The sequence below is a fragment of the Amphibalanus amphitrite genome, unplaced genomic scaffold (genome assembly GCF_019059575.1).
Source record: "Amphibalanus amphitrite isolate SeventyFive unplaced genomic scaffold, NRLGWU_Aamphi_draft 000399F_arrow, whole genome shotgun sequence".
Taxonomy (NCBI): Eukaryota; Metazoa; Arthropoda; class Thecostraca; order Balanomorpha; family Balanidae; genus Amphibalanus; species Amphibalanus amphitrite.
In genome coordinates this window covers 290,473-317,719 of record NW_024881893.1, presented here as the reverse complement: position 1 = coordinate 317,719, position 27,247 = coordinate 290,473, and the positions used below count along the sequence as shown (strand labels likewise).

Here is a 27,247-nt window from a genome sequence, read left to right as displayed (position 1 = left end):
GACGAGAGAGCGTCCATCGAAGAAATGGTGCGTAACATGTACGACAGCGAATATGAGGAGAAACTGCACTGCACAAGAAGAGGCCTATCAGTGGAAGACAAAGAATGGGTTCAAAAAATTGAATCCTCAATGGAGATGCAAGAAGGCCATTACAGTGCTGTTTTGCCAACAAAAACGCCAGCAGAGAGGATGCCAGTGAATGTGAAGATGGCCGAAAACCGACTGGAGCATCTCCGATCACGACTGCGAAAGGATGCAAAACTTGCTGAGGACTATAAAGGATTTATGGAAGAAATGATCAACAAGGGGTACGCAGAAGAAGTGCCGGAAGAAGAACAGAGAAGAGCAGATGGACGAGTGTGGTACCTGCCACATCACGCAGTGTATCACCCGACAAAACCTGACAAGATACGCGTTGTCTTTGATTGCGCAGCAAGATACAATGGCGTATCACTCAACGACATGCTCCTGACTGGTCCAGATCAGACGAATTCATTGGTGGACGTGCTGCTGCGGTTCAGGCTAGAACGGGTGGCGGTCACAGCCGACGTTGAAGGAATGTTTAACCAAGTGAAGGTCGATAGAGCCGATCGAGATCTCATCAGATTCCTCTGGTTTGAGAACGGAGACATCAGTGGTCGCGCTCGTCACTATCGAATGACGGTCCACTTATTTGGGGCCACAAGCTCACCCAGCGTGGCATGCTATGCTTTAAGAAAGACTGCAGCCGACGCGGGTGACGACTTCTCGCAAGAGTGCGTGACAACTGTCAATGAAAACTTCTATGTAGATGACGTGCTACGATCAGTTCCGACAGACGAAGAGGCCATCACGCTAGCAAGTGAGCTAAAGGACCTGTGCAAACGGGGAGGGTTCAATCTGACTAAATTCGCATCGAACAGCCCAGCCGTGGTAGAAGCCATCGAAAACGAAGACAGATCGACTGAAATGAAGAAATGGTCTGGCCTCTGGGATGAGCTGCCGACCGAGAGGGTGCTCGGGGTGATATGGCACCCAGAGCATGATCTTCTGAAGCTGTCTTTACAAATAAAGAGCGCGAAGGTGAAGACCTGCTCAAGACGCGGTTTGCTTTCTGTGGTGAGCTCGGTATATGACCCGCTAGGTGTGGCTGAACCGACCGTGATACAGGGACGTCGTCTCCTGCAAGAGTTGACCCGGAAGCAGATGGACTGGGACGCTGAACTGGAAGAAGAGGACAAACTAGCTTGGAATGGCTGGCTTTCGACTCTGGAAGGCTTGGACAGTCTGAGCATCTCGCGATGCATAAAGCATAGGGACTTTGGGAGTGTCACCACTTGTCAGATACACACGTTCGTCGACGCGAGCGAGGCAGCTTACGGCGCTGTGTCATACATCAGGCTGGCGAACGCTGCCTGTGCCGTTCAGGTGAGCTTTCTGAAAGGGAAGGCACATCTGGCTCCTCTGAAAATGGTAACAATCCCACGACTCGAACTGATGGCCGCTGTGACAGGCGTGAGACTCAGTGTACTGATCCTGGGTGCATTGAAGACCCAGTTGGAGCGCTTGTCGGTTGAAGTAGAAGAGTTCTTCTGGACAGACAGCACTACGGTGTTGAGATACATCAACAACCGCAAAACAAGATTTCACACATTCGTTGCGAACAGGCTGGCAATCATACATGACGGCTCACACCCTGCTCAGTGGAGGCATGTGCCCAGCTCTCAAAATCCGGCGGACGATGTGTCAAGAGGAACTCAGAGTGAAAGGTGGCTGACAAGGCCAGAATACCTCTGGAAAAACGAAACTCAGTGGCCAGAAACGCCGCAAGCGTTACAAGACACGACAGATGACCTGGAGGTCAAGAAGATGACTGTGTGTGCAGCGAAGGCTTATGATGCGACTCAAGAAGATGATCTTCAAAACCCACTGCTGAAACTCACTGCACACTACAGCGACAGGCACAGGCTTCTCCGAGCAGTAGCGTGGATCTTGAAGGTGAAACAGGAGTTGATTCGTCGAAGTAAGGAGGAAGGAGTCACGACGCAAAGGAAGACGATTTTGCTGGAAACTCAAGACATCCGAGAAGCAAAGAGAGCTATTATGATGAGCATACAGTCCGCTGCGTTTCCAGAGGAGGTGGTGGCCTTGAACTCAGGCAAAGACATTCGTGCAACAAGCAAGCTCAGCAAACTTAGCCCCTTCCTTGAAGACGGCATCATCCGAGTCGGCGGAAGACTGCAACATTCAGCTCTTGAATATGATGCTAAGCATCCAGTCATTCTACCGAGTCATGCGAGCTATGTGAAGCTACTTGTCGAGGACGTCCACAGACGAACAGGACATGCTGGCCGACAGCATGTTTTGGCAGAACTAAGGAAGAGGTTCTGGATTTTGAAGAGCACATCGGCTGTCAAGAGAGTGCTTAAATCGTGCTTCACCTGCAAGCGGCTACGTGCGAAAACGGAAAAACAAAAGATGGCAAATCTTCCAGGCGACAGGATCACAGCGGGGGAGCGACCGTTTACAAGAACTGGGGTAGACTACTTTGGACCCTTCTACGTCAGCCAAGGTCGAGGACAAGTTAAGCGATATGGTGTTATTTTCACCTGCCTATCAGTGCGCTGCATACATATTGAAGTGGCTGAGGATCTGTCATCGGACTCGTTCATCTGTGCGCTGAAAAGATTTGTAGCTAGAAGAGGGAACGTCAAGACCCTGAGATCAGATCGAGCAACAAACTTTGTTGGAGCCCACAGAGAACTACGTGAAGAGCTGAAGCGGCTGGAGGAAAAGGAAGAGTGGGTGGCAAAGGAGATGCTAGCCAACGACATTGACTGGAAGTTCAACACTCCAGGAGCGTCTCATCATGGTGGAGCCTGGGAACGAATGATTAGAACAGTTAGACGGATTCTGGACACGATGCTCCACGCGAAAACACTGAAGAATGAGACGCTGCAAACGTTCCTGTGTGAAGCCGAGGCGATAGTGAACAGCCGGCCTCTGGTCTCGCCGTCGAGTGACCCCCTCGATGCTCCGCCCCTCACTCCAAACGACATACTCTTACTCGGGGCCAGTTCCGGAACGACACCCTTGAATGTCTTCTCTGCATCTGAAAATGACAAACGGAAAATGTGGAAACAGGCGAGCTATATGGCAGATGTGTTCTGGAAGCGCTGGCGTCGAGAGTACGTTCCACTGCTCCAGCAGCGGTCCACCAGCACCGCTACGGCTAGACAAAACCTGGCTGTTGGCGATTTGGTATTGATGGTTGACGACAGTGTGCCACGGGGCCAATGGCCCATTGGTAGGGTCGAGTCAGTCAAGATGTCAAAAGACGGCTTAGTGAGATCGGTGACTCTGAACATCAGAGGTGTTACAGTGCAGCGTCCGATTACCAAACTTGTGAAAATGTAATAAGTGCTGTGTTTGAGTACTGTGTATATTGCTACACTACGCCATGTCGTAGGTACCTTGCGAATGTAAATGTTGAAAGAGTTCTTTCAAGGGGAGGGTGTTGAATATTCTACCGAGAGCGCTCCCGGAAATGATCACGCGAGCGAAGTGTTTTAATTGTTGTAAATATTTTGATGGAAGAAAGGTCAAGGTTTTTAGTTAGTTAGTAAGGAGGACAAAAACTTCGTAACAGGGGAAAATATTAAGGAAATAGCAAATGTGAAACATTAAAGAGAAATATTCATATAATGTAGACAGTGCATATTACGATAAGGAATTGCTGGTGACCACGAATGAAACGGTAATGTTCTGCGTTAAGATACCGCCTATGAGAGTGTCACTCAAGCAATAAACCCCGTAGAAGATGTCCTTTCTTTCTCTATTACTCAAGATGACTCCGACTACAAGAAAATATAAAGAAACTATATATTTATAATTAACAGTACCAGAAGATCCCTCCAGGGAATTAACAGTGCTGTTTTATTCGATATTTTTTCAGTGCATTGACGCCAACTTTTCAGTGAATGTTATATTGTACCAGTGTGTTTCTTGCTTTCATATTTTCTTTTCTAGAATATTAATCTAAGTAGACCACAGTTTCTTGTTATCTTTGGCTGTCTGAGTAACCACCACATCGTGGCTCAGCATCGACGTTTGACAGCTGTTTGCAAATGAGCTGGTCGGACACTGAGCACACTCGCGGGGCGGTGTTGGGGCCGGCCGCGTGGGTGTTCCGTGTCGCCGGCCTGCACTATTTACTTTAGATCACGACGGCGGCACGATGCATCTGCAACGCTCAACTCCGTGAAACTTTGCGCATTAATGAAGTGGCGCAGTTCTCCTCAATTTTGGAATGTAAACTGGTCGGATGTAGTCAGCGCATAGTTAGCCGGCTCTAATTCCACGGTCAGCTGATATTTTGCTTGCCCTCCTAGTGACGTCAGTATGCCTACTGTTCACGTGGTGGCTTTGCCAAGAGAAATATCCAGGAGGGTAAGTTCTTGTTGAATCACTTTGGTTTGATTCTGCAATCGCTGTATATAGGATAATGGCGCCAGTGGTGCGTGTGTTCGGTGTGGCTCTCCACGTGACCTGATAAAATACGCCAGAATATCCTGGCTCCCGTCGGAAGTTGTCAGAAATATACGCTCCGAACATTGAACAATGTGCTATTTTCACGAGAACCTCGTTTGAAGAATTTTAGTGACAAAAGGCTATCTCAAGGAACAAAAAAAAAAAAACGAATTGTTTGTGATTGGTCCGTAAAAAACTGACGTCGGTCTGCGCAAATTAGCAATTCCTTAAAATGGTAAAAAAGCCATTAACCCTCGCCCGCACATGCCATTTTCCCATCCTAGAACGCACATGGGGGTGGGGGGTGGGGGTGGCTGCCACCCCCCGCGCCATTTCGTTCCTGTTGAAGATAGAGCTTAGCGGTAAAGACCAAAAGATTCTTTGGGAAGAGACGAATCCAATGATACCCAGTTTTACCTTCTCAGGTCAGTCATTGACCTTCCAGGTCAGGTCAAACTAAAAAATGTTGCTGTTTTGGGTCACCGTTAGATATCAAGTGCGCTGCTTGTCATATACCGATGACGATGCCGTTTTCTGCTGCCAAGCCAGCTAGAACCTCTTTGTCACACTACCCGACCAGATTTTTGCTGCTGAGGTCATTTCAGGTCAAGCTAGGTCAAGGTCAATTATATGTGTTTGTATGTCTGTGTGTGTCTGTGTGTATACTGATGTGTGCAACGATTGTTAATGTTTCCATATTACATGAAATCATGATCTGAGAAGCTTTTACCAAAAATGCAGTAAAAAAACTTCACAAAAAGTAAATTCAGCTTGCCTAAAACGCAATTATCTTAGATGACCTAGGTTGACCTTGACCCTGACCTTGACACCTGTACATCGTCGAACAACATGTTCCATGATAGGTGGGAGGTAAGACTGGCAAAAAAGGCCGAAATCAAGGTGTCAAAAGCTCACAAGGCCCATAGCAAACGCAAGATGTTGAGAATTGGCCATTTGGGTCATGACATGACCTGAAAAACAAGGTCATATCTCCGAAACCAAAAATCATAGAAACTTGAAATTTTCAGTGGACATCAACAAAGGATAGAGGAGCAGCTATACGAAAAATCAGCCTTCTAGCTCTAAAAATGTCGAGTGCAGAGCAGAAAGACTACCTGGGGGGGGGGGGGGGTGGCAACCACCCCCGCCCATGTGCGGGCGAGGGTTAACCATTCCCATTACTCCTGAAACAGAGAGTTTCTCAGCCGACCCGATTTTGTGACCTCCATTTTCATGCTTGACCCATGGTCAGAGATGAACCCTTTTTGTGGGCTCATGAAGGGTCGAATGCGTTTGAAAACAATGAGACTGCTTGAGGAAGGCTGTTACCAACGCCCATGCAAAATTTCGACTGTTAATTTATTGTTGATTCAGAAGTATTGACAAAAAAAACATGGCTGGTATGTACCTGTCAATGAACTTTTGAGACACCCTGTAGGCCGTGTATAGGCCACCCTGCGAGGCGGCACACAGCTCTGTGTGTGGTCCGGTGACCCGCCGGGCCGTGGTCGCTAGCTGAGGGGATCTTTCGGCGGACTACATGGGACAGTGGTCAGTCAGCTGAACAGGAATGGTCTGAGTGAAACTATTGGGAGAGTGCATTGTTCTTCAGGGTTCAGGGGCTGGTGAGTGACGTGGGCACCAGTAAGTACTTCTGTTTCATTCGCTCGTCATCTTTTGTTTTGTGGATGTGATAAGCCTTGGTGGATTTTGATTTTGTCGAAAGTCGAATACACCATTGCATAATACAGGGTCTTCATACTATCCAAACACGTTAACCGCATACAAACTCAACCAAACTGAGCTTGCTTTATGTCCATGGTTGATGACATAATGACGCATAGTGACAAGGATGCATCCATAATCATATGCATACAATGCACTTTGAACATAGAACAAACGAAGCAGGCCACAGCCTCAGGTAAATTTGGGGTGGTGACGGGGTGACTTTTGCAGGGGATCGGGGTATCGTCGCGGCGTGACGCGGCCGTGCAGTATGTAGTGCGCACCGTGCAGTGTGAAGTGTATCTTACGTCGCTCCTGTTCTCGGCTCGTGGGACCTGTGACGCGGCACGTTGTCGCTCCTGTTCTCGGCTCGTGCCTCTTGGGACCTGTGGCGCGGCCGGTGTTGCTTGTTCACGGTGCCACCGGCGGCCTGCCGGGATGGCGCCGGGCCCGGTCCTCCATTGGCCGGCTTTGTTGGGTGTCGGCGGGGCGCCCCATTCACTCCCCCTCTCCCTCCCCCCCGTTCTGCCGCGGCGTGTGTGACGTCACCTAATCAAAGCCGGCTCCAAAGATGGCCGCCGGAGAGGATCGATCGGTGCGTGTCACCTCTGGGCGCCGCCGTCCCCGCCGGAGAGCCGCCGCCGCCCCCGCCGCCGCCCCCGCCGCCTCTCCCGACGGCGGCTGTCGGACGAGCTCTCAACTGGACTAGCTCCAGACTGGGACTAGCTCACAGAATCGGAAGGCGTTGCTCTCCAAGCCGATGACTCGGCGACCGGTCTCTGAAGCGTATCTGTCGTTCATCTGTGGGTTTTAGTTGGATATTCATTTGATGCATGGTAGCTATCAGAGAAATTCTTATTGGCAGGTATTTTGTTGTTGAAAGTTTCTGTGCTGAAGGTAACAACACTCATAGAAAGTTGCTCGCGTTTATGAGAGAACGAAAATGCTGATCGAAAAATAGATTGGAGATTTCAGCTATTGAAATGAACCGATGAAATTAGTGAGTTTATGCACGTTTGGTGGAATGAAATTGCGAAATAAGTGGACTGCTTGTAAAATGTCTACGTTCAAGCCTGGGTGTTCAAATGGCACTCGAAGTAAGTGGCGGTGTTGCCAGTGCATCTTTTGCTGCTCTATGCGATTTATGCTGCTGCTCTATGCGATGCTGAAAATATATACCTGATTCCATGCATCCAAGATAAGGATGTTTTTTTTTTTTGCATTTTCAGCTTTCTCACACTTGTCACAATGCAGTCTATATAATTGCAACAAGTAATAGACGAGTAAAACTGCGCTATGCAATAAGAAAGGACATCTGGTGTGGTGATACACGCTTCGACGCCAGCGAATTCCTTGTATGTACCGGCCGCCGACCGAAGCACCTACAGGGTAACGGAATCATCAACTTCTTACGGTGACCGTATGCACTCGCCGACGTCGGTCCTGTTTTTCTCCTTGCTTTAAGAGAAAAAGATTTGTTTCACAGTAAAAACAGCATTTTTCTATTAAATTGATTGTAATCACATTTACTTGTTTTGCAGTGTTTTTGACCGATGCTTTCCCTTTATCTCTTTCTTACAAAAGAAACGATGCATGGCCTGTCATACGGTCCGAAACGTATTGAATTTGGCGGCATGCTAAGCTCTAATAGTTTTAACTTGTAGCATAGCTGTGGCCGATAATATCAATCCAGTGTCTGGTTTGCCACGGCCTGTTTGCTTGTACCGTTTGTTCTGTTTACCGTGCATAATATCGCAGGGAAGCTTGAGGAGGTTGGTCGCTACTTAAAATCGCCCTTATGTCTTCATTTCACCAATATAACCAGCATGGACAGACAAGAGTCGACGAGCACTAAACTTGCAATAGATAAACAACTAAACTTGCAATAGATAAACAATCAAGCACATGACCGATCCTACCACAAATGTAATGGTTCACCAGCCACCACCCTAGCAAGATCCACATCGCACACTCCAAACCCTTGAAAAAAGCTTTTGAAAATGATTTTCCCAAGCACAGTTGTCACTCGGCCCTCGCCATCTATGTATCACCCCCTCAATTCAAGGAAGGTACGTTTTTCGGCTACTAGTCGTTTATTGTTTATCTACTAGTATCTACTAGTCGTACTAGTAGCCGAAAAACGTACCTACCTTGAATTAAGATGTCTAGTCGTAAAAGCTTGAAATCATGTATCACCCCCTATTCGTGGCTTGTCTGCCGGCACTGGCGGATCCAAAAATGGTGGTCTTGGACGCTGCGGGGGCATACCCCAAAAAAGTTTCTCCAAATTAAAAAAGAAAACTCAACGGATTTTGCTTTCTTATGCACTGCTGTGCAGCTTAAAACAAACATTTCCCAATAAGTTGTTAAGTTTTCGTTTTATTCTCGAAAGAAAACGAAAATTTCCGTCGATATCGGGCGTTGGGGGGGGGGGGGGCAATGGGCATTTGCCCCAACTGCCCCCCCCCCCCCCGGATCCGACAGTGTCTGCCGGTCGGATGGGGTTTTGGTCCAGACTGGTGGTTTCCTATCCCCCCGTGTTCTGGTCCCAGACTGTGGTTTTCTATCCCCCGGTGTTCTGGTCCCAGACTGTGGTTTTCTATCCCCCGGTGTTCTGGTCCCAGACTGGTGGTTTTACTATTCCCCGGTGTTCCGGTCGCGGACGGTGCTCCTCCGGTCGCGGACGGTGCTCCTCCGGTCGCTCTCGGCGACGCTCCTCTCACCCCGCTCTGTCTGCCGCCGCCGGCGCAGATGGAGGCATAGAGAGAGAGGGCTTAGGGACGCCCCTATTGATCGCCCGACGCTAATCAAAATGGCTCCCTCTGGATAAAATAGAATTATGGAGAAGGGCTTCGGCGAGGGCCGCGCCGCCGATAAATGGAAGATAATCCGCTCCGTTCATATTCGCCGAGAGCGCGTTATCTGATGAATTGGAGGGGCATATGGGGTGGATATTTGAACAGGGGCGCTACTGACAGCAAGGTGACATTGGAGAGGCGCCATATGACGTAGGCAAACGAGGAGTGCTTCTATTCCTTGCACAACAAAAGCTGTGCTGGCTACCTATCTTTCATCGATGTAACTAGCTTTACTTCTTCATGCAACTACGCATAGAGACACGTACATAATACATATGCTCTTTTACTTTGGTTTTTGTTTTGGTGGTGCGAACCGTTGATACCTTCATTCAAACACGCTTGAAGTCTTATGTACACATATGGGGTCGGTACCTTGTTTATCTGTTTTCTTTTACTTTTCTTTTTTGTTCTTTCATTTTTTATTACATTTATTTTTTATGCTCACATTTTCGTTATTTCAGTATTGCAGACAAACCGCGCACTTCCTATATTAAATTTAGGAGAGCAGAGGCCGTTGGTCTGAGCTCGAGTCCCGCGTTAATTCGCGATCTCACCCCAATGTCGCTCCAATCCTGATCCCGTTACCGGCTCGTGAGGAGCTCAGCAGACGAGACCGGCTCAACGCACAGGCCGTGTAATCGCCGGCTCAAGCGGGCTTTACAGGCGAATTTCACTGTTTCTGAGCACCGCCGGTGTCCTTATATTCGGTTTTAGCGTGTCATACCACCGATAGCTGTCTCATTAGTCGACATTATCCCCGCAGAGGAGGACAGTTTGGTGCAGGTGTTCCCATCTCGGTCCAGCAAGTCCGCTGATATCCACCCACTTCATGATGTGGCCCGTCTTCTTTTCGATGTATGGCTACTTTGCTCTCATTCAGTGATGCCTACAACAGGCGGTAGTGTTTTGTTACCACACATTCCTGCTACAAAACAACGTCCTCGTTATCGTTAACGTCCCTGTTTATGTTTGTAATACATACTTGCGGCGTTTTACGCTTCAACATGTTGTAGGCTTTGATGTCTGTAATAGAGGAAATCACCAGTGATTCGGGGACTGCTCGGTGATCACTGACCGGTGTGTCGGGTTGTCACCCAAGGCTGCGCCGCTGTGGCCGCAGCCCCCCGGGTCGGCAGTCTCGCCCCCGGCCGGCGGTCTCAGCCGCAGCCTCCTCCAGTGTGCGCGCTGCGCGCTGCCGCTATGGCCGCGGCGCGCTGCCACCAGCCGCGGCCGGCGGCGACCGCTTTCATCCCGGCTCGAATTCGCCGGTCGGACCGTATTCGGCGGCCACTTACACAGAGACAGACGGCTGCGGAAGGGACTGCGGGTCCGCGGCTGCAGCGCCCCCGCGCCTGCCAACCAATGGCGGCAGCCATCTCCGCGTTTGGAGCGGGACAGACGTACCAACATACGCACGGAAACTGGCTCGAAACTGATTTTAGGTGTTCCGTGCGAAAACAGTACCCAGTACATATTTTGAATCGGATGTCCGTTATGCCTAATTATGACTGGCTGGCAAAAAAAAAAAGCAAAAAGAAGTATGTGTTTGTGTGTAACTTATACCAGTGCTGCAGATACTGTCAAATCGTAATCAGTGGACGGTACGTCCGATACCGATGCATTACAGTTTGCGGTACTCTTTTCGAATGGTGGTAACACTCGATCCGCCTTAGCCCCAATTACTAGGCACAGGCTCCCAATAGCGCCTCACTACCAAGCATCCTTCTTCTGTTGTAGTTCTAGGTGTGGAAGGTGGTCGATCCACTTCTTACCGCGTCATCGACTGCGGTCTCTGGTAAACCCACTTTGGGTGGTGATTGGTCAGTCAGTCATTTGTTTTTGATCTATGAAACGCCAATGTCTTAGCCAATCCAGCACCTGTCTTGGGTGGTCAGTATGCCTTCGACTTTGTAGAGCGGAACTCATCGTTATCTGTTATTCCGTGTCGTTGCCACCAGTTTCAATTCTATCGGCATTGTCCTACGGTCGTTCAACGGCCAATGATCGAGGTAATGCGACATCGGCCGTTAGCGCACCGTGTCCGTTGGCTCACGCCGCTCTGTATGTGGAGGTCCGTTCGCGGCACTCTCACAGTTGGCTGCTGCCTGGTCCGGCAGCTGTCACCTCTCATCACGTCCCGACCCTCTATCCGTTCCGGGGACCGTCTCTGCTGCACCGCGCCTCAATAGAGGTCCGGGCCGCGGTCGCCGGCGCTCGGTCGCACTTCCCGTCATCAGCGGTCCACGGCTGTGTCCGCGGCGAGGGAGCCGAGACGGGCCGGCCGGGAAAGCGGGCTACTCATGGGTTGTCAGAATCGTCAAGTCCACAACCAATGGTTAGGCTTTTTAGAAGAATCCGGGATTAGACTTACTGAGACTGGAATAGTACCTAGTCAAGAACGGAGATAGACTGTTTCTCTTTTTGCACCAGTTCAGTTTCCATGAACTTGAACGCCATTTCTTTAATGCATGTGTACCCGAATATAACTGCACAAGTCTCCAATTTTTAGCAGTGTTTGGTGTTGTCGAGTTGTGTTGTGGTTTGTGTCTCTGCTATTTTTAATTTCACTCCCATCACTCTGCTCGATAAACGTAAACAAACTCTTGGATTTCCCCTATTACAACAGCTTTTAAGCGTGTTTATGTTTTCAGACGACTGTTACATTTTTTCGGGAGTATGTGTGGCGTAACACAAACAGAGTAAATATGAAATGCGTTTTTTTATTTTCCATTTAACCCTCTCATGTGTGCGGCGTTTGCCAGCTTCTAATGTGTAGGGGGGGGGGGGGGTCGGTTGGACCCCCCTTGCCGTTTGGCCCCTGATCGAGCTAGAGCTTCGCGGAAAAAACGAGCGTGTTGCCCGTGATGAGAGGAAGCCGATGATACCCAATTTTAAGGTCCTAGGTCATTGGTTGACCTTCCAGGTCAGGTCAATGACCCAAAGTCGGGAAAATCGGGACCTATTAGAAAGTCGTTAAGTGTGGCTGCCAAGGGGTTTTTCGGGGAGCTGATCACGAATATCGTGTTAGTTTTGATCACAGATGATGTCTTTAAGCATTTAGACCAGGTCGGGTCAGGTCAGGTCAGGTCAACCAGTAGGGGTTGTGACGGGTATTCGTAGTATGTGTCAACCGCCTCTGACAGCTTCGTAACATATTACGAAGGCACCAAAACTACTTCGTAAATGTTCAAATGGTTGCTAAATTCGAATTCAGCTCCAAAAACTAGCCTAGAAACATGTAAAACTCGAAAAAGTGAACCGAGGTCACCCGAGGTCACCAAAGGTCAATGACCTGACCTGACCTTCAGGTGACCTTGACACCCATTCTTATGCATGGGAGCAACATCAAATCACATGTTTGAACGTTTGAAACCACGAAAAGCTTGCAAACGCGCGGCTAATGCGAGCCGACATACGCGGAATCGCGATTCCGGCCAAACATGGTCTCGGAAAAGAGGTCACAGGTCAAAGGTCATTTGGGTCAGGGTCATGAAATTTTTAGGGTAGGTGTAAAATTGATCAATGAGAGGGTACTGAAAGTTTCGTCGCGATCGGCCGCTTTTTACGCGAGTTATTTGCGAAAAAACATGGGGGGGTCCATCCGACACCCCCCCCCTACACATGCGAAGTTTAAGATTGAGTAAATGGCTATGTTTTCATGGCATCGAGGCATCACATCACATGCTCTCTTTTGTCGCAATTTATGCAGCTGGCATTTGTACTGGGAGTGATTGTGTTATAAATTGTAACCTTGATTTAAATCTAAATTTTTACATTCGCTTCATAAGCACATCAATCTCTCAGTTGCTGTTTTCCTGCATAAGTCGTATGCTGATACCAGCTGAGTGCCTATCCACTGTTCCACCCTACAGTTCATGACAAGGACTATGTAGTGTTGACTTTCGTCTGCTATTTCATCCGCCTTGGCAGTTTGATTGTCGTGTATTTTTGTTTCCAGATAGAATTGACGAGTCATTTATATTGTCACTTGTCAGTCTCTGATTGTCGTGTCTTGTTTCCAGAGAGAGTTGACGAGTACAACCGGAAACTCGACATGGAGGAAAGAGGTAAAGAATCTATGGCATACCTGGGATTGTGACTGCATTTGAACTTCATTTCTATCATCCGGGCTGTTGTGACATTGCCATCATATTCACCTAACAGTTCATGTATTCAGTTTATGAGGTGTTCATATGTCAAGACAAGAAATAAATTTCGTTTTAAGCGTTATGGAGCATGCGTGTTGAGCCATATCATTTTCTGCGTAGAATTCATGTTAGGCCCTCCAAATATTAAGAACATCAATTACCAACCGACAGCGGATCACTGGTGGCGCCGTTTCCCGTCTCTGCTCTGTCCACCGGGAGGTGTGCCTAAGTATCGCCGTCCCAGCTCTGACGCTCTGTGGTCTCCGCCCTCCCTGTGGTTCTGCCATCAGCTCAGACCCAGGAGCTGATGCTGCGGGAGATCCCCCAGCTCCGGACCGACCCCGCAGCGGCAGCAGCAGCGGCAGCGGGAGGAGCAGCCTCAGCAGCGGCGGGACTCAGTGACCCGTCACCCAGACCCGGTGCCGAGGGCGGGCCGGGACGGACCGGTGCCGGGCCCCCAGCCGCCGCAGCCGCGCCGGGGGCAGGTAACGCCCAGCACTAAAGTGCCGTGCTCCTTTCGTAGCATATTCCCTTTCCAATGTATGCTGCAATTATCTAGCTTCAGACGGCGTACATTCGCATTTACTCGGGTATGCTGTATTGGCTTTTCCGAATTATCTCTGCTATATGTACTGCACTGCTCCTATATACAATTATACATTATACCATCGCGTAAGCCAGTCTCGCCACCTTTCACTACCGCAAGTGCCTGTGACCTGCCACTCTCAATCCCCAGACTCTTGTCAAGCCACTCCAGATTCTCAAACTGAGTGTCTCGCCACCATATCTCTCGATCCTCAGACCTTATACCTCGCCACCATATCTGCATTTCCCCAGACCGAATCTGTCTCGCCTCTGTGCGGTCTGGCTCCCTCCACCCCCGGTATTGGCTCCGACGGCGGCGCCTCAGTCCTCGCCGCAGCCGCCGGGCGCGCTTTGATGGCGCAAAATTAGCCAGCTCTGTCGTGCCGGGCGGCCCGGCGGGCTGGGAGCCGTCCCCCGGGGAGGGAGAGGCAGGCGGGCAGAGAGACGGGGAGGCGCCGCCGGTGCTGCTCTCGTCACCATGGCAACGCCCCGCGCTGTCGCCGCGGGCGGCCGCCGGCACGGCTGACGCGATTTTCCTCTTCCGAGAGCTGAGGGTGGAGCGGAGGCTGCGCGCGGCGCGGGGCCGGCACTCGGCTCCCCGGCGGAGATAATCAGAGACGAGCTCGCCGTGTGGGAGGGGTAGGTGGGAGGGGGTCTGATGAGCGCCGCTGCTGATGAAGCCCGTCGCCGCTCCGCCGCCGGTGCTGAAATGAGCGCGCCGCGGTCCAATGCGCCGGCTGCTGGTGTGGCATTCAGCGCCCCGTTTGATGTTGCAGGCTGGGACGGTGATGAGGACGACTTTCAGACAATGGCCGAGAAGACACTGCGGACCGCGCCGCCGGTGAGGGCCGACCCAGGGGTGGTGGGGTCCTGTCGTGGGCGCTACTGCAGACACTGATACGAGCACTGGACAATTACCGCAGATACATGAACAAGTAGATACATCAATTGGACTTAACTATGAGCTTTAAACGCAAAATCCGTTTCTGCCATTTATTTACTTGCTCATGTATTTGCGGCAGCTGATACAGCGGGCCAGTCGGGAAGAACGAGACACTAAAAGATATAAATGGTTAAATATGACCACTGTAAGTTACGCCAACTCTGCCGTTTGATTGGGACTGGAGAAATGCGAGTATTCAAGCGACTGAAATCGATGCAAGGTCTTGAACCGCCTCTCAGAAGCAATGGACCGCGAGAGGCGCCTTCTGAACCGGCAGTATCCTGCACTATCTTTCGTCTGTGTTTGTTTCAGACCGCCCCGGATGTGTCCATGATGGATACTTCAATGTCCGACGCTGGGGACGAGAATGGACTGCTGAACGGACGAAAGAAAAGACTCAAGTGAGTAACTGCGATGGTTGTAACACAGCGCACTTTTCTGTGACATTGCTGATATCTCATTTTACTGACTGTCTTATAGGCAATCACTTTTTGTCATGGTGGAGCTTGTACTAAAATACTGAAATATAGATCGTCCCTCTGATATGACTAATAGCTACCACAGTGCCGAGCTAACATGGTGACCGTTTCTGATTCCAATTTGATCCGACCATTATTCCTGAACCCTTCCATACCAGACATGAGGTAAGTAGTAACCTCGTTTGATCTTAGCGCCTCAGGCCATCTCAGCCAACCTTACTGTGTCTCAGACTTGCTAGTGCTTTTCGCCATATCCCATTCAGTTAGTATAATGCTATAATTGCACAGTGCGTAATATAACAGCCCAACACCATCTCGCTACACTTCCGATATACATTTTGGCGCCATCTCACCCAAACCCAGACACTATATGACGACCCAGACGACCCCACTCCTCTCCACTCCTCTCGCACGATATCCCCCGGACCGGTTCCGGCCGCGCGGCCACATCAAACCGTCTGTGTCCGGAAGTGTCCGCTTTGTCCGCTTTGTCCGCCGCTGTCTGGCCAGTAATGAGCGGTGCCGGCTGACGTCTCTGGTTACCGGGCGATGAACACGGCCGCTCCCAGGCGGCATGGCGCTCTCGTGGGTATAGGCACTGTGCCGGTCGGGACTGCGGGCTGCCGCTCCCGCACTGGGCCGGTTGCACTGCGGGCTGGCGGCGGTTTTAGCGTCGCACTTACCGGTGCTTCTCTTGGGGCTGGTGATGGTGATTTGGGCGCGCTAACCAGTGTTGCGATTGGCCCTTTGCTTTGGCTTGTATTTTAGTTGTGATACATTTTATACACATTTTAACGTTATAGACACGTGCATTCTAACCAGGCTATGCTAGGTTCTTGTGTGGAAAACGTTCAAGCTTAAAGGTAGTGTGCCACCTTTGAAAGATTTCCCATTTTATTTTTCCTAGGATAACAAGCTTCTGTTTTTACCTAATATCGCAAAGAAAATCAAAAATGGGCCTGGAATAGTGCCTTTTTCGCCTAAAAGTTTATCGGTTTTTCGATATGTATAACAACTGTAGTGGGCTGACCTGCAAACAGGCGTCGGCAACAATCGCGAATGCGGCGCTCATGTGACAATAAGCAAAGGTCATTATAGAGTTACGACGTACGGGAATGAGTTATCAGCTGTCTAATCGTAGACAACACAATGTCGAGCCTTAACCCGCGCGGGGCTGGGGGGTAAATTTTACCCCCCCTCGCGAATTTTTGCAATATCTCAAAAACGGCGGCGCGCAGCGCCGCCAAACTTTCAGTACCTTTTCTTACATCAATTTGACACGTTCGCTGCAAATTTGAGCGAAATCCGTCGGAAAATTTTTGAGAAATTGACGTTTTAGTGACGTCATGTTCGCCATTTTCGCCTCAAAAACGGCAAAAGTTCAAACGCCGCTAACATCTTCATTTTTAAAGGAATCAAGACGTAACAAAAAAGGATATACGTAATTCTACTTTGTCTATCAAATGGCTATCTCGGTTTTTTGAAAATTTTGGATTTTGGCCCAATTTTTTTCAAAAAACTGACTTTTTTGGGAAAATGGCTATAAATTCCAAAATTTTGAGTGTATCGAAAAAACCGGAATATATGTCAGAGAAGTGGTCTATGTGTACCTACATACCAAGTTTTAGAAGAATCGGTTCAAAAATGTGGGAGTTATTCAAAATTGTATGACGTCACGACACACAAAAATTTTGAAAAATGACTTTTTTGGAAGTTCTAGACCTCGTACGGAAACAAAAATAGCACCATTCGATTCGCCGTGAAAAACTGCATCAGATAGACACCTTTTTAGGCCTTAACAACCAACTTCAAAATTTGACCTCACTTGACCTGACCTTGACCTTGACCTCAAACTTAAAATTAAGTACATGTTTTTAGTTGTTCGTGATGAGATCTTTCGATTGGCGTTTGAATTTTCCAAATCGGACCATTAGTTCGGGAGATAACAGGGGGGGGGGTAAAATTTACCCCCCCCCCCAGCCCCGCACGTTCGGCTGGAGACCCCAGCCCCGCGCGGGTTAAACTGTAAGCCTGTATTGGTATTGTTTCTTTTATTTGGCTGTCGAACATTATTTATGGTTTGAAATATGATTTTATGTAAAATAATTGATATGAAAAAGCCGTCTCTTAAGTTATGACCCCATTTCACCACACGCAAGTGGCAGAAATGACAATGATCAGCTGACGCATTTTTCTTGGCCGAAGTCAGAGCGCGCGGCCCGACGCACCACCACCGCACCACAAAGTATGAGCAGAAGCCACGCCTAAAGCCAGGGCCCCGGTAACGTGAGGTAGCCGAGTCGGGGCAGCGTGCGCTGACCCAAGCCGGGGCCGCAGCTTTGGGCGCGGTCTACCGCATCCCCGCGGGCAGCCCCGGGCTATCACATGACACCGGGAGGACGCGCGGCCCCGGCTTGGGTCAGCGCACGCTGCCCCGACTCGGCTACCTCACGTTACCGGGGCCCTGGCTTTGGGCGCGGTCTACCGCACCACCTAACAGGCGTGTTCGAAACCGCAGGAGATGATGATGAACGGGTTTATCGAAACTTGATTGGATGAGCATATCGGTAATAGCGATTTCAGTGTGTGCATTTATTGTTCATAGTGGTGTGAAATGTGGTTGGGGTACGACCGACAACCCGTCGGGGCGAATTTCGCACTGGGGTACTCAAAATTTGAAGAATTTAAGACGTTTCCATGAGTTTTGAAGGTATGGATAAGTTCTAAAAATCCGGTTCTCCTTATCTGGGCCATTAACTCCATACGGTCCAGGAAAGCTGGCACACTACCTTTAACAAGATGCCTTGTTTTCGCACTGTAATGTGAAAATGCGTTGTTAAAGTGTGATGATATCCTTTGTAGAAAGGATTGTCTGTACGCTCAGCTGCTTTTCGATTGCTTATTATCTTTTCTCTGAGACTCGGCCTTACGTAACTACCGGCACTTAGTGTATTCACCGCAGTACACACCACTTGTGTCTCCTATCCTTCCCTGTGACCTGATGGCTCGTGGAAGGAGGATTCAAGGGACGCTGCGCTTTGAGGACGTTGTGTCTATTTTGTAAGCCCGTGATTGATTTTCAGAGTGGGATGAGAGGTAGACAGATGTCACAAAGGCATAATCCCATCAGCATTCACAAAACCACTGCAATGTCAGTCAGTTGTCACATCCGACCCTGCTGTAATTATCGACAAGACGACACCGCCGATACTCACGGCCTCTTCGTCACTGAATAATTGATATTGGATTGAACAGACAATGTCAATTTTGCTACCCCTGATTTGTACGTGCAACTGATATTGCATTTGTCGTAGCGCTCGCCTTAATATATTTCGTAAATGTCTGAATATATTTTGAAACGAAGCCCTTTTTAACTTTCTTATTTGTTGCAGAAAGCCGAAGATATATTTCGGAACACGGACTCACAAACAAATCGCTCAAATCACACGGGAGCTGCGAAGAACCAACTACAAGCACGCAAAGTGAGTACGACATTTTCGCTCATGTCTTCACTTTCAACTGATATTATTTTCACTTGGGATAAGAGCTGGGCCTGCAGTACGTGTACAGGTATCTGGCCTGATCTCAATCCCAATGACCGTAATGTAAGTTAAATGTTTCTATCGATATTGTGAATCGGGCGCTGAACTTCGTAAAGCAATTACGCCCAGCTTTTACGCTTCTCGTGTATTGATAAAGTTTGTTTTGATTCGAGGTGTTCTTTTTTCGAATTTCAAGCAATTCACCATATTTTTGTGTAGCTGCGTGGTATTCGGGACATCATTTCTGAAAGCAATAAGTAGGCAATATTTCAGCAATTTTCAATATGTACAGGGTGTCCCATAAGTTCGTTCTCACCTAAATTTTACGTTTTTAGGCTCTCTTGCTTAAAGGCACGCTGAAATTGGTTCGTTACTGGGCTTACGTGGTTGCCATGGCTGGTAGAAATATGCTCCACAGTAACTAATTTCTGTAGACAAAATAGTTTTTGCTAGAGAGCCCGTTTCCTACACAGACGGCTAACGCCGCAACATAGAGGTCTCCAATACGGGTACGTCTCGGTATTTAGTCAGCACGTGACCATTCGCGACGATTGAGGGTGATTGAGGCCTACCAGTCTGTAGACAATGTCCATCGCTAACTGGACGCACAGTCAGCAAGTGACACCGATGATTTGTCGGGAGTCAATCATTGCAAGTTTATCCTCTTTTTTTTTTGTCAGCTCTCAGGAGTGAGCCATGTGGCCAAAACTGTGTGGCGCCAAAGTGGCCATCAAAAAGGTCAAAGGGTTAGAAAGTTGGTAAACAGACTTTTCAGGATGGATTACCAGCTGTCTAAGAGTGTTCTTTCGGGGTACATAACTCAAGGTGACTTAAGCTTTGCTTACCGGAGGGCTCAAAACAGTCAAAAACGTCTTAAAATGGCCAAACATGGGTTTCGTTATGCCTGAGGCTAAAAAAACTAAAGGGCTGAGGACATCAACCAGGTCATCTGGATTAACTAGACCACGTTCGAGATGAAACACCCGTCCAAACCCGAAAACAACCCCATAAGGGCGAAGGAGGAGGCCTCCGTTTCGTCCCGTTATGTTCCTATGCGAAAGGCCAAGGTCACGGTATTGTGGGGTTATAGGCGTCCAGACGCTGACCAGGTTGCGAATGGTGTCCCAGAAACAGCTTTGGGAAGCATAATGCTTTTCCAAGAACATCTAGGAGGAGTTTCAACCCTCAAGCTTAACTCGAACCGCGAGTATGAACACATTTATAGAGGGGAAAATGACATCCGAGAGGTCGTAGGCCCATCTTTAGGCAAGACAGTGCATCAGTGCACAGGTCAAGCAAAGCTTAAAAGCGGTGCAAGGAGACTGTGACAGGCGTTTGTGGCAAGACCACATGCCAGGCACCTCATCGGATCAAAATTTCATAAAAATTTGTTGGTTATGCTGAAAATTAGGCTCGTCGAAGCGTAGCGCTGTTCCAGCCTCGAGGAGCTCACGACGCATGTCAGGCCACTCTGGATTAACTTTAAGCTTGCTATGCAGCCAAACATGCCGGTTGGCATGCCAGCATGTGTTCATGTATTTGCCTATTAAATGGGGAGCACATTGAGGTGTCACAAATATATCAAGACGCAATGTACTCTGTTTCACATGCAAATATAATGTGAGAACGAACTTATGAGACACCCTGTACTGTGTTCTCTGCTAACATTCCAAGTCCACCTTGTCCGTTGCGTTATTTTCCCGGTGTCATACCCCGAAAGAAGAAGCTGCGGTGCAGGCTCAATTCTGGCCATTTTCCCAGCACATCCGCCATACCCGATCAAGACGTGTTCCCTGTCTTGGTACTGCAATTTATTGTTATTTTGACCTTGTTTTGTGGCCTACTGACTGTGTTGACATATCCGTTCATAGTTGTACTCGCTGTCATAGCGGCGCTGGCTGGGATGCCGCCTCCGACCGATACCAGTAGCCCGGTAATGCTGTGTCCTACAGGGTGTTGCGCCTTTTTAACCTCAATTTTGTACAGATGTTACTACATTTTGTGTGTATATCCTAGGGACTATGTTGATTTTTTCAACATAATATACAGTTGTTATGATCTTGTGGGAAAATATCTCCGCCATTTATGGTCGTGTCTTGACAATTCCAGTCGCGTCTAGCATAATGGTGTTACTTACGTAGAAAGCTAAACGGGCTCATCACACCCATGAATACAAGGCAACATATTCATGAGATAGAGCGATGTCTGACAAAGAGAAGAAAGAAAAAACTAGTATTCCGAGTTACTGAAGCTCATTCATTGGTACCTTTTTTACAAATCTGAATCAATGTTAAATTTGGAACATAAGACGTGCTGCCAGCATACACGAGAAATGGTAACAGCATGACGCATAAAGCGATCAAAAGACCTTCGATCCCCTCTGTCTGATTTTCCCCACCATTTAACATTCATCCTGTCTGATCGGAGATCGGATTGCGATCGCGCTGACCCGGTGTGTCTGCTCTGCGTGGCGCATTGAGAGGTCCAGGCGGGGCGCGACCGGGGGCGGCGGGCAGCGGCGCCCGCTCCTTTCACGGTGCACCTCTCGGGACACCAATCAATAGCGGCTATTGGGCGCCATGGGTGCCGCCATCACCGCCGGCGCCCCCAGCCCAAGGCCGGGTCGGCGGGCTGCGGCCGGCGCTCACACGGGGCGCGCCGCTGCCGACGCCGGCGGTGTCCGGAGGTGGCGGCCGGCCCGGCGCCCTCGGCGCTCAATAGCGCCGCTCACTGCACCCGAGCCTACCCGACATTGTGCCCGGCTCAAAGCGGCGGCGGCTACCGCCGGCGGGCGACGCTTTCATCCCGTCCGACAGACGGCGGGGGATGGGGCGCTGCGAATGAAGGGTGCTAGCGACGCGCTCGGCGGGGGGCGGTCGGCGGCGACCAATCGCAGCCGGCGCTATTGATTGGCAGCATGGCGTCCGCCGCCGCCGCTCGGTGACGATGGCTGCACGGGACCGCGGCAGCTGCAGCGACGGCCGCTGAAAGCGGAGCTGAGGGTGGTAGAACAGACAGACTGGCGTGCGTGCCTACCAGACAGAGATTATTAAACATGCCAATATTAAATATAAAAATATACCTAAGCCTTATTAACTTTCGTCTTTATTTCATTTTGTTTGGGAATCGGAAAGATTGGCAAGACCAGGCCACACAGCTTATGGGTACCGAGCGACTACCAACCGATCAAGAAAAGGAAGCAATACAGACGTATGGTCATTGGTCAATGACACTGAAAAGTCTTTGCTCCGAATCTTGTGGGCCCTGAAAATGATATTGACACGTCATTGGTCCCTCGTTCCGTTGCTACATTTCTTACCTGAATGTGCGTACCAATTCGCTACTTTTTTGCGGCGGTCTAACGGAGATGTAACCGAAAGTCAGGCTATGAAATATTTGATATTTTTACTGGTCCATCGACTTTTTTAAACCAACTTGTAAGAAATGGAACAAGCGCTCGCTTAAGAAATTTGCAGTGATAGTTTTTTTTTCAAAAGTCCTGTGCATCACACACAAGTGTATTTTTGGAGCTCCTGACATTGGGCTGTGCGAATTGTCGTGTGATTGCCGCTGTTCGCAGAGGATCAGTCGGCATTCGCCACTCATCAAAGGCCACATTTTCATGCTTGGAATAGGCATTCATCGCTATCAAAGAGCTTAGGAAACACAACTACTGGTGATCAAAATATTTATGTTTGTGTGCCTAAAAGAGCTTTAGCCTTTAAGGTATGTCGACAGATAAGTCGTAAGGTCAGTCAGAGTCTGTATATCGGCACAAACATTTTTGATACCCACATGACCCTATACTCAGGGGCGTAGGCAGGGGGGGGGGCCACTGGGCCATGGCCCCCCCCCCCCTTGGGCGCCGAAGGCGCCCTTTGCGATTGGAGGGCGCCGAAGGCGCCCTCCAATCGCAAATGCAATTGTAATAGAATCGAATCGAAAAACAATCGCGACTGGAGGGCGCCCAATCGCGAATGTGTTTGCAGGGAAAATACGGTTGGAGGGCGCCTTCGGAGGGCGCCATTCCAAATACGCACTCCAAATACGATTGGAGGGCTCCCTTGGGCGCCCTCCAACCGCATTTGTAGGCTAAAGCTTTCTAAGCGTAGCGGTAGTCGCCTATGTAAGCCTGTTGATCGCTGCCCTCCTACCCACTGGCGCCCTCATTTGATCGTTGTACTCCTACCTATTGGCGCTCTCTGGTAAACAGGCGCCCTCTCACCCGAAGGCGCCCTCCTGTAGGTCGCCACCTTGCCCTACACAATGGTGCCCTTCTGCTGGTCGGCACCCTCATAATTATTGGCGCTCTCCCACCAATTGTGCCCTCGTGAAATTTTGATGGCCGCCCTCCTCCCTTTTGGCACCCTCTTGTTGAGTGCCACCCTTCTAGCCATTGCATGGCGCCCTCTTACCTATTGGTTCCCTAGTCCCTCCTGTTGAATGTTAATCGGGGCCTTTCTACCTATTGGCGCCCTCTTGTTGATCGCCGCCCTCCTAACCACTGACGCCCTCCTGTTGATCGCCGCCCTCCTACCCACTGGCACTTTCCTGCTAAATTGGCGCCCTCCCCACAGATCCCCTCCTGTTTAATGTCATCCTCTTGGGCAAAGGCACCCTCCTCACCATTGCCACCCTCCTGTTGAACTTGATCGTCACCCTTCCACTCATTGGCGACCTCTTGTTGATCGCCACCTTCCTATCTATTGGTGCTCTCCTGTTCCTTGCCGCCCTCTCACCTGGTGGCACTCTCCTGTTGATTGTTGATCGGGGCCCTCCTACCTATTGGCGCCCTCCTGTTGATCGCCGCCCTTCTACCCATTGGCGCCATCCTGCTGCTTGCCACCCTCCTACCTATCGGTGCCCTCCTGTCGAAACTCGGGATGTTGATCGGGGCTCTCCTACCTATTAGCGACCTCCTGTCGATCGCAGGCAGCCCTTCTACCTATTGGCGACCTCCGTTGATCGCTGCCCTCCTATAATTTATCTACTCCTTTGGCATGTTTCCCAACTTAGCAGTTCTCTTGCACATATTGATGTCTTTCCTGATTTATCTACTTTGTTCATTTGTGGCCTGTGAAAACTGCCACAAATGAACGTGCATTCAGCATAATGAATGAAGCATACCAAAACTGTCTACGCTCTACCATGCATAAAACACGTCTTTGGTCTTAACGGATTGATCTTACTTTACATGCATCATGACATCTATTTTATATGGATCACGATTAAGTATTGTCAACAGGTTCGGCTGCAACAGCAGGCATCAGTTTCGGTGATTGAAGCTGGTTATTTAGGTATTCAACACTGTAATATGCATCTGTGAGAAGGCCATGAGGGCTGGTCGAGGTAATTTGGATGAGAAGCCCGAGGAGGCTAATCAATCTCATGAGGAACAGTCCTGTTATGGTTCACCTATCTTTCTGTTGCTGCCGCCTTCTCGTTGTGCGCTTGTGTTTACGCACCTCGCGCTCCGCTATCAATCCGATATGGTGGTCTGGTGTGTATGCCACCGCCAATAAACTTTTCTACATCGTCACCCATGGGCGAAGCTTCCTATACAGTTTGTGTGGCACCGGCTCCACCAAACCTTAGGTATTTTTACACCTTCAAATTTGGTAAAAGAGCGAGAAGAGCTTTGAACAGTGAGCACGTAAAATATGTGCCTAAAAGGCGGAGGGAAAGGTTGTTTTCAAAAATTTCGCGCGCCTTCGGCGCGCACAACAACACTTCTTTAGTAGGAACTTATAGCCAATCACTTCCAACCTTTTCGTCACGTGTCAGAATAACCCGCGTCAGGACATTTCTTCAGACATGCGGTAGAAAAATCCCATATACCACTACGCTACGAGCTTCCGTTTTTTCCTGTTGGGGGAGGGAACTGGGTGAGCGGGAGGGGCACACCTTTTGGTACATTACTCTTACACGTGCTTTATAAAATGTAAACCATAGTCGCTAAAAGCAAGGTCATCAGGCCATGTCGAGTGACCTAACTTAAAAAAAATGTTTTAAGCATAGTCACTTAAGCTGAGCGGGTGACTTGACCTTTTGTGACCTGGAGTAAAAACAAAATACACACGATGGAAAATCAATGCAGCATAACCTATACCAAGGTACGCAAAAAAACTGGTGGCGCAGTAAAAAAGGCCTCCCACCCCCCCCCCCCTCCGCTGAGCGATCGTTAAGGATTTTTATCTCGCGAACGTATGGCGCCCTCCTTGGGTGAGGTGGCGCCCTCCAAACCCTTGGCCCCCCCCTTCGCGATTTTCTAAATACGCCGCTGCCTATACTTGAGTACCCGGGCACTGCGTGCGAACTGCGCATGCGATGCAATATTACTCAAGTGGTCATACTTGCTATGAGTTTCAAGTCATACTTTTGACAGACTACGTCCGTATGATTGTCCCGTATTACTAAAAGACAGTATGTTCCATTGTCATTTTGTCGCCCTGCCAGTAACAAATCGACCATTATCGGAGGTGATTGAAGTAAGCGACCTTCCCAGTATCCCAGCTCAAGCCTGACAGGGGTGTCGATTTGTGAAAATGGTTGGGGGTGCCCAGAGCTTTAACCCTCGCCCGTAAACATTGGGGGGAGGGGTCGAACGGACCCCCCCCCGCTCGGTTTTTCGCGAATAACTCGCGTAAAAGCGGCCGATCACGACGAAACTTTCAGTAGTACCCTCGCGTTGAATAATTTTACACCTACCCTTGAAATTTTATGACCCTGACCCAAATGACCTTTGACCTGTGACCTACTTTTCGAGACCATGTTTGGCCGGAATCGCGATTTGGCGTATGTCTGCTCGCATTAGCCGCGCGTTTGCAGTCTTTTCGTGGTTTCAAGCGTTCAAACATGTGATATGCTGTTGCTCCCATGCATTAGGGTGGGTGTCAAGCAGACATGTGCTTGGATCCGGAAAAATGGATCTGAGATCCGATCCCATGGATCCCGATCCGAGATCCATTCAGATCATAGATCCAACCCCTCAATTTTGTCGAGAGATCTACTGGGATCATAGATCTGACCCTTCAATTTTGTCGCTAGATCCACTCGGATCATAGATCTGGCTCCCCAATTTTGTCGTGAGATCCGTTGGGATCATACCTAGCTCATACATAGGTGCTCAAAATGTTAACAACTTTCTTTCATAAGAAGTTATGAATACCAAAGTATGGTTAGAAACAAACAATCTTATACAAAGACCATATTAGTAAAGGCATCCAGTTACATTATACAGAATACAAAATAAAGGAGGCTCATGACGGTCACAACTTGAGAGAATTGAGTGACATGAAGATTGTTCACAGTTCACATACCAACAGAAAAGTTTGCATTAACAATTAACATAGAGGTAAGTCAAAGTAATGACTAATGAACAATACATAACTAGGTACCTACCACATCACAATTCATGTTAGAATCTACATAATGATATTGATAAGACAATCTCATTGATCTTGCATTAGACAACCATGAGGCTTTCCAGTTTCCAGCTACCACAATTGATTGATAAACAATAAAAGATGATATTGACACATGTGGCTTGGTTAGGTAAAGGTATTTCAATCTATTGAAAGAAATATTTGATAAAATAAACTGAGATATAAACAAAAGTATAAAAATATTCAACAGCCTGCGGAAGCGATGGGAAGCGAAATATCAATTGTAATGGCCTTGGATATTTATTATTTACCGTAAAATGATTATTCAGTATCTAAATTGAACTCGTGACGTCATTTCAAATAACAAATGAGCTAGGCGTTCTACCTTCGAGTATAATGAAAATAAATAAAAAATCAAACTGGAAATTCAAAAGTCTGGAGCTTTTTTTTAAAGAATGTTCATTTTTTCTGCCTCACATGATTTTACGATACGATTGTTTGTGAATATCATCTTTGTAGCGTTGAATTTAATGACGTAAACGTAAGCTGAAACGGTATTATATGGCCCTGAGCGGTGTGCGCCTTGCATCTTAATTTTATTCACTTTTCAAAAGAATAACAATATCTTACGTCATTAGTTTACAGGGCCTATTACGGGGAATCTTTTGGAATCATTACGGTCTTGGTCAAATTAAGATTTTTCATTGGTCAAACGATAATGACGTAATAAAACCATATTACCAAAACGTGAGCTGTGAATTTCGTTTGTCTTTTTTGGGAGGCTCTCTCATAACAAAAGCACAGCATGGCACCACACGTGGCAGCTGGCAGGATGCCAAAAGTGGCCAAAAGTAGGTAATCTGAAGAAGTTGATGCCATTTTTGAACTTGTAATTTTATTAGGAAAGTATTAGAGGTTGGTTGCTATTCTTACTAAATCGAAATTGTGTTGCACATACTAATAGCTCATATGAACATTCTGGATTGGGATTTCATACCTGGCAGAAGTGGATTGCTGGATTATTTTTAACAAAACTGACCTATTTGGCTTCCAGGTTTGATTTCCTAACATCT

General features: G+C 48.6%; 1 protein-coding gene across 3 annotated transcripts in view; it reads left to right on the top strand.

The window, feature by feature from the left end:
• LOC122390533 (Fanconi anemia group J protein homolog) overlaps positions 1-27,247 on the top strand; it is a 121,755-nt gene that overhangs the window by 79,329 nt on the left and 15,179 nt on the right. For all 3 annotated transcript variants that reach the window (XM_043383581.1, XM_043383583.1, XM_043383582.1), the window contains exons 5-9: positions 13,115-13,159; positions 13,531-13,725; positions 14,602-14,666; positions 15,081-15,169; positions 18,640-18,729. In XM_043383581.1, the coding sequence (XP_043239516.1) occupies positions 13,115-13,159; positions 13,531-13,725; positions 14,602-14,666; positions 15,081-15,169; positions 18,640-18,729 (484 nt within the window). The remainder of the gene's footprint in view (positions 1-13,114; positions 13,160-13,530; positions 13,726-14,601; positions 14,667-15,080; positions 15,170-18,639; positions 18,730-27,247) is intronic.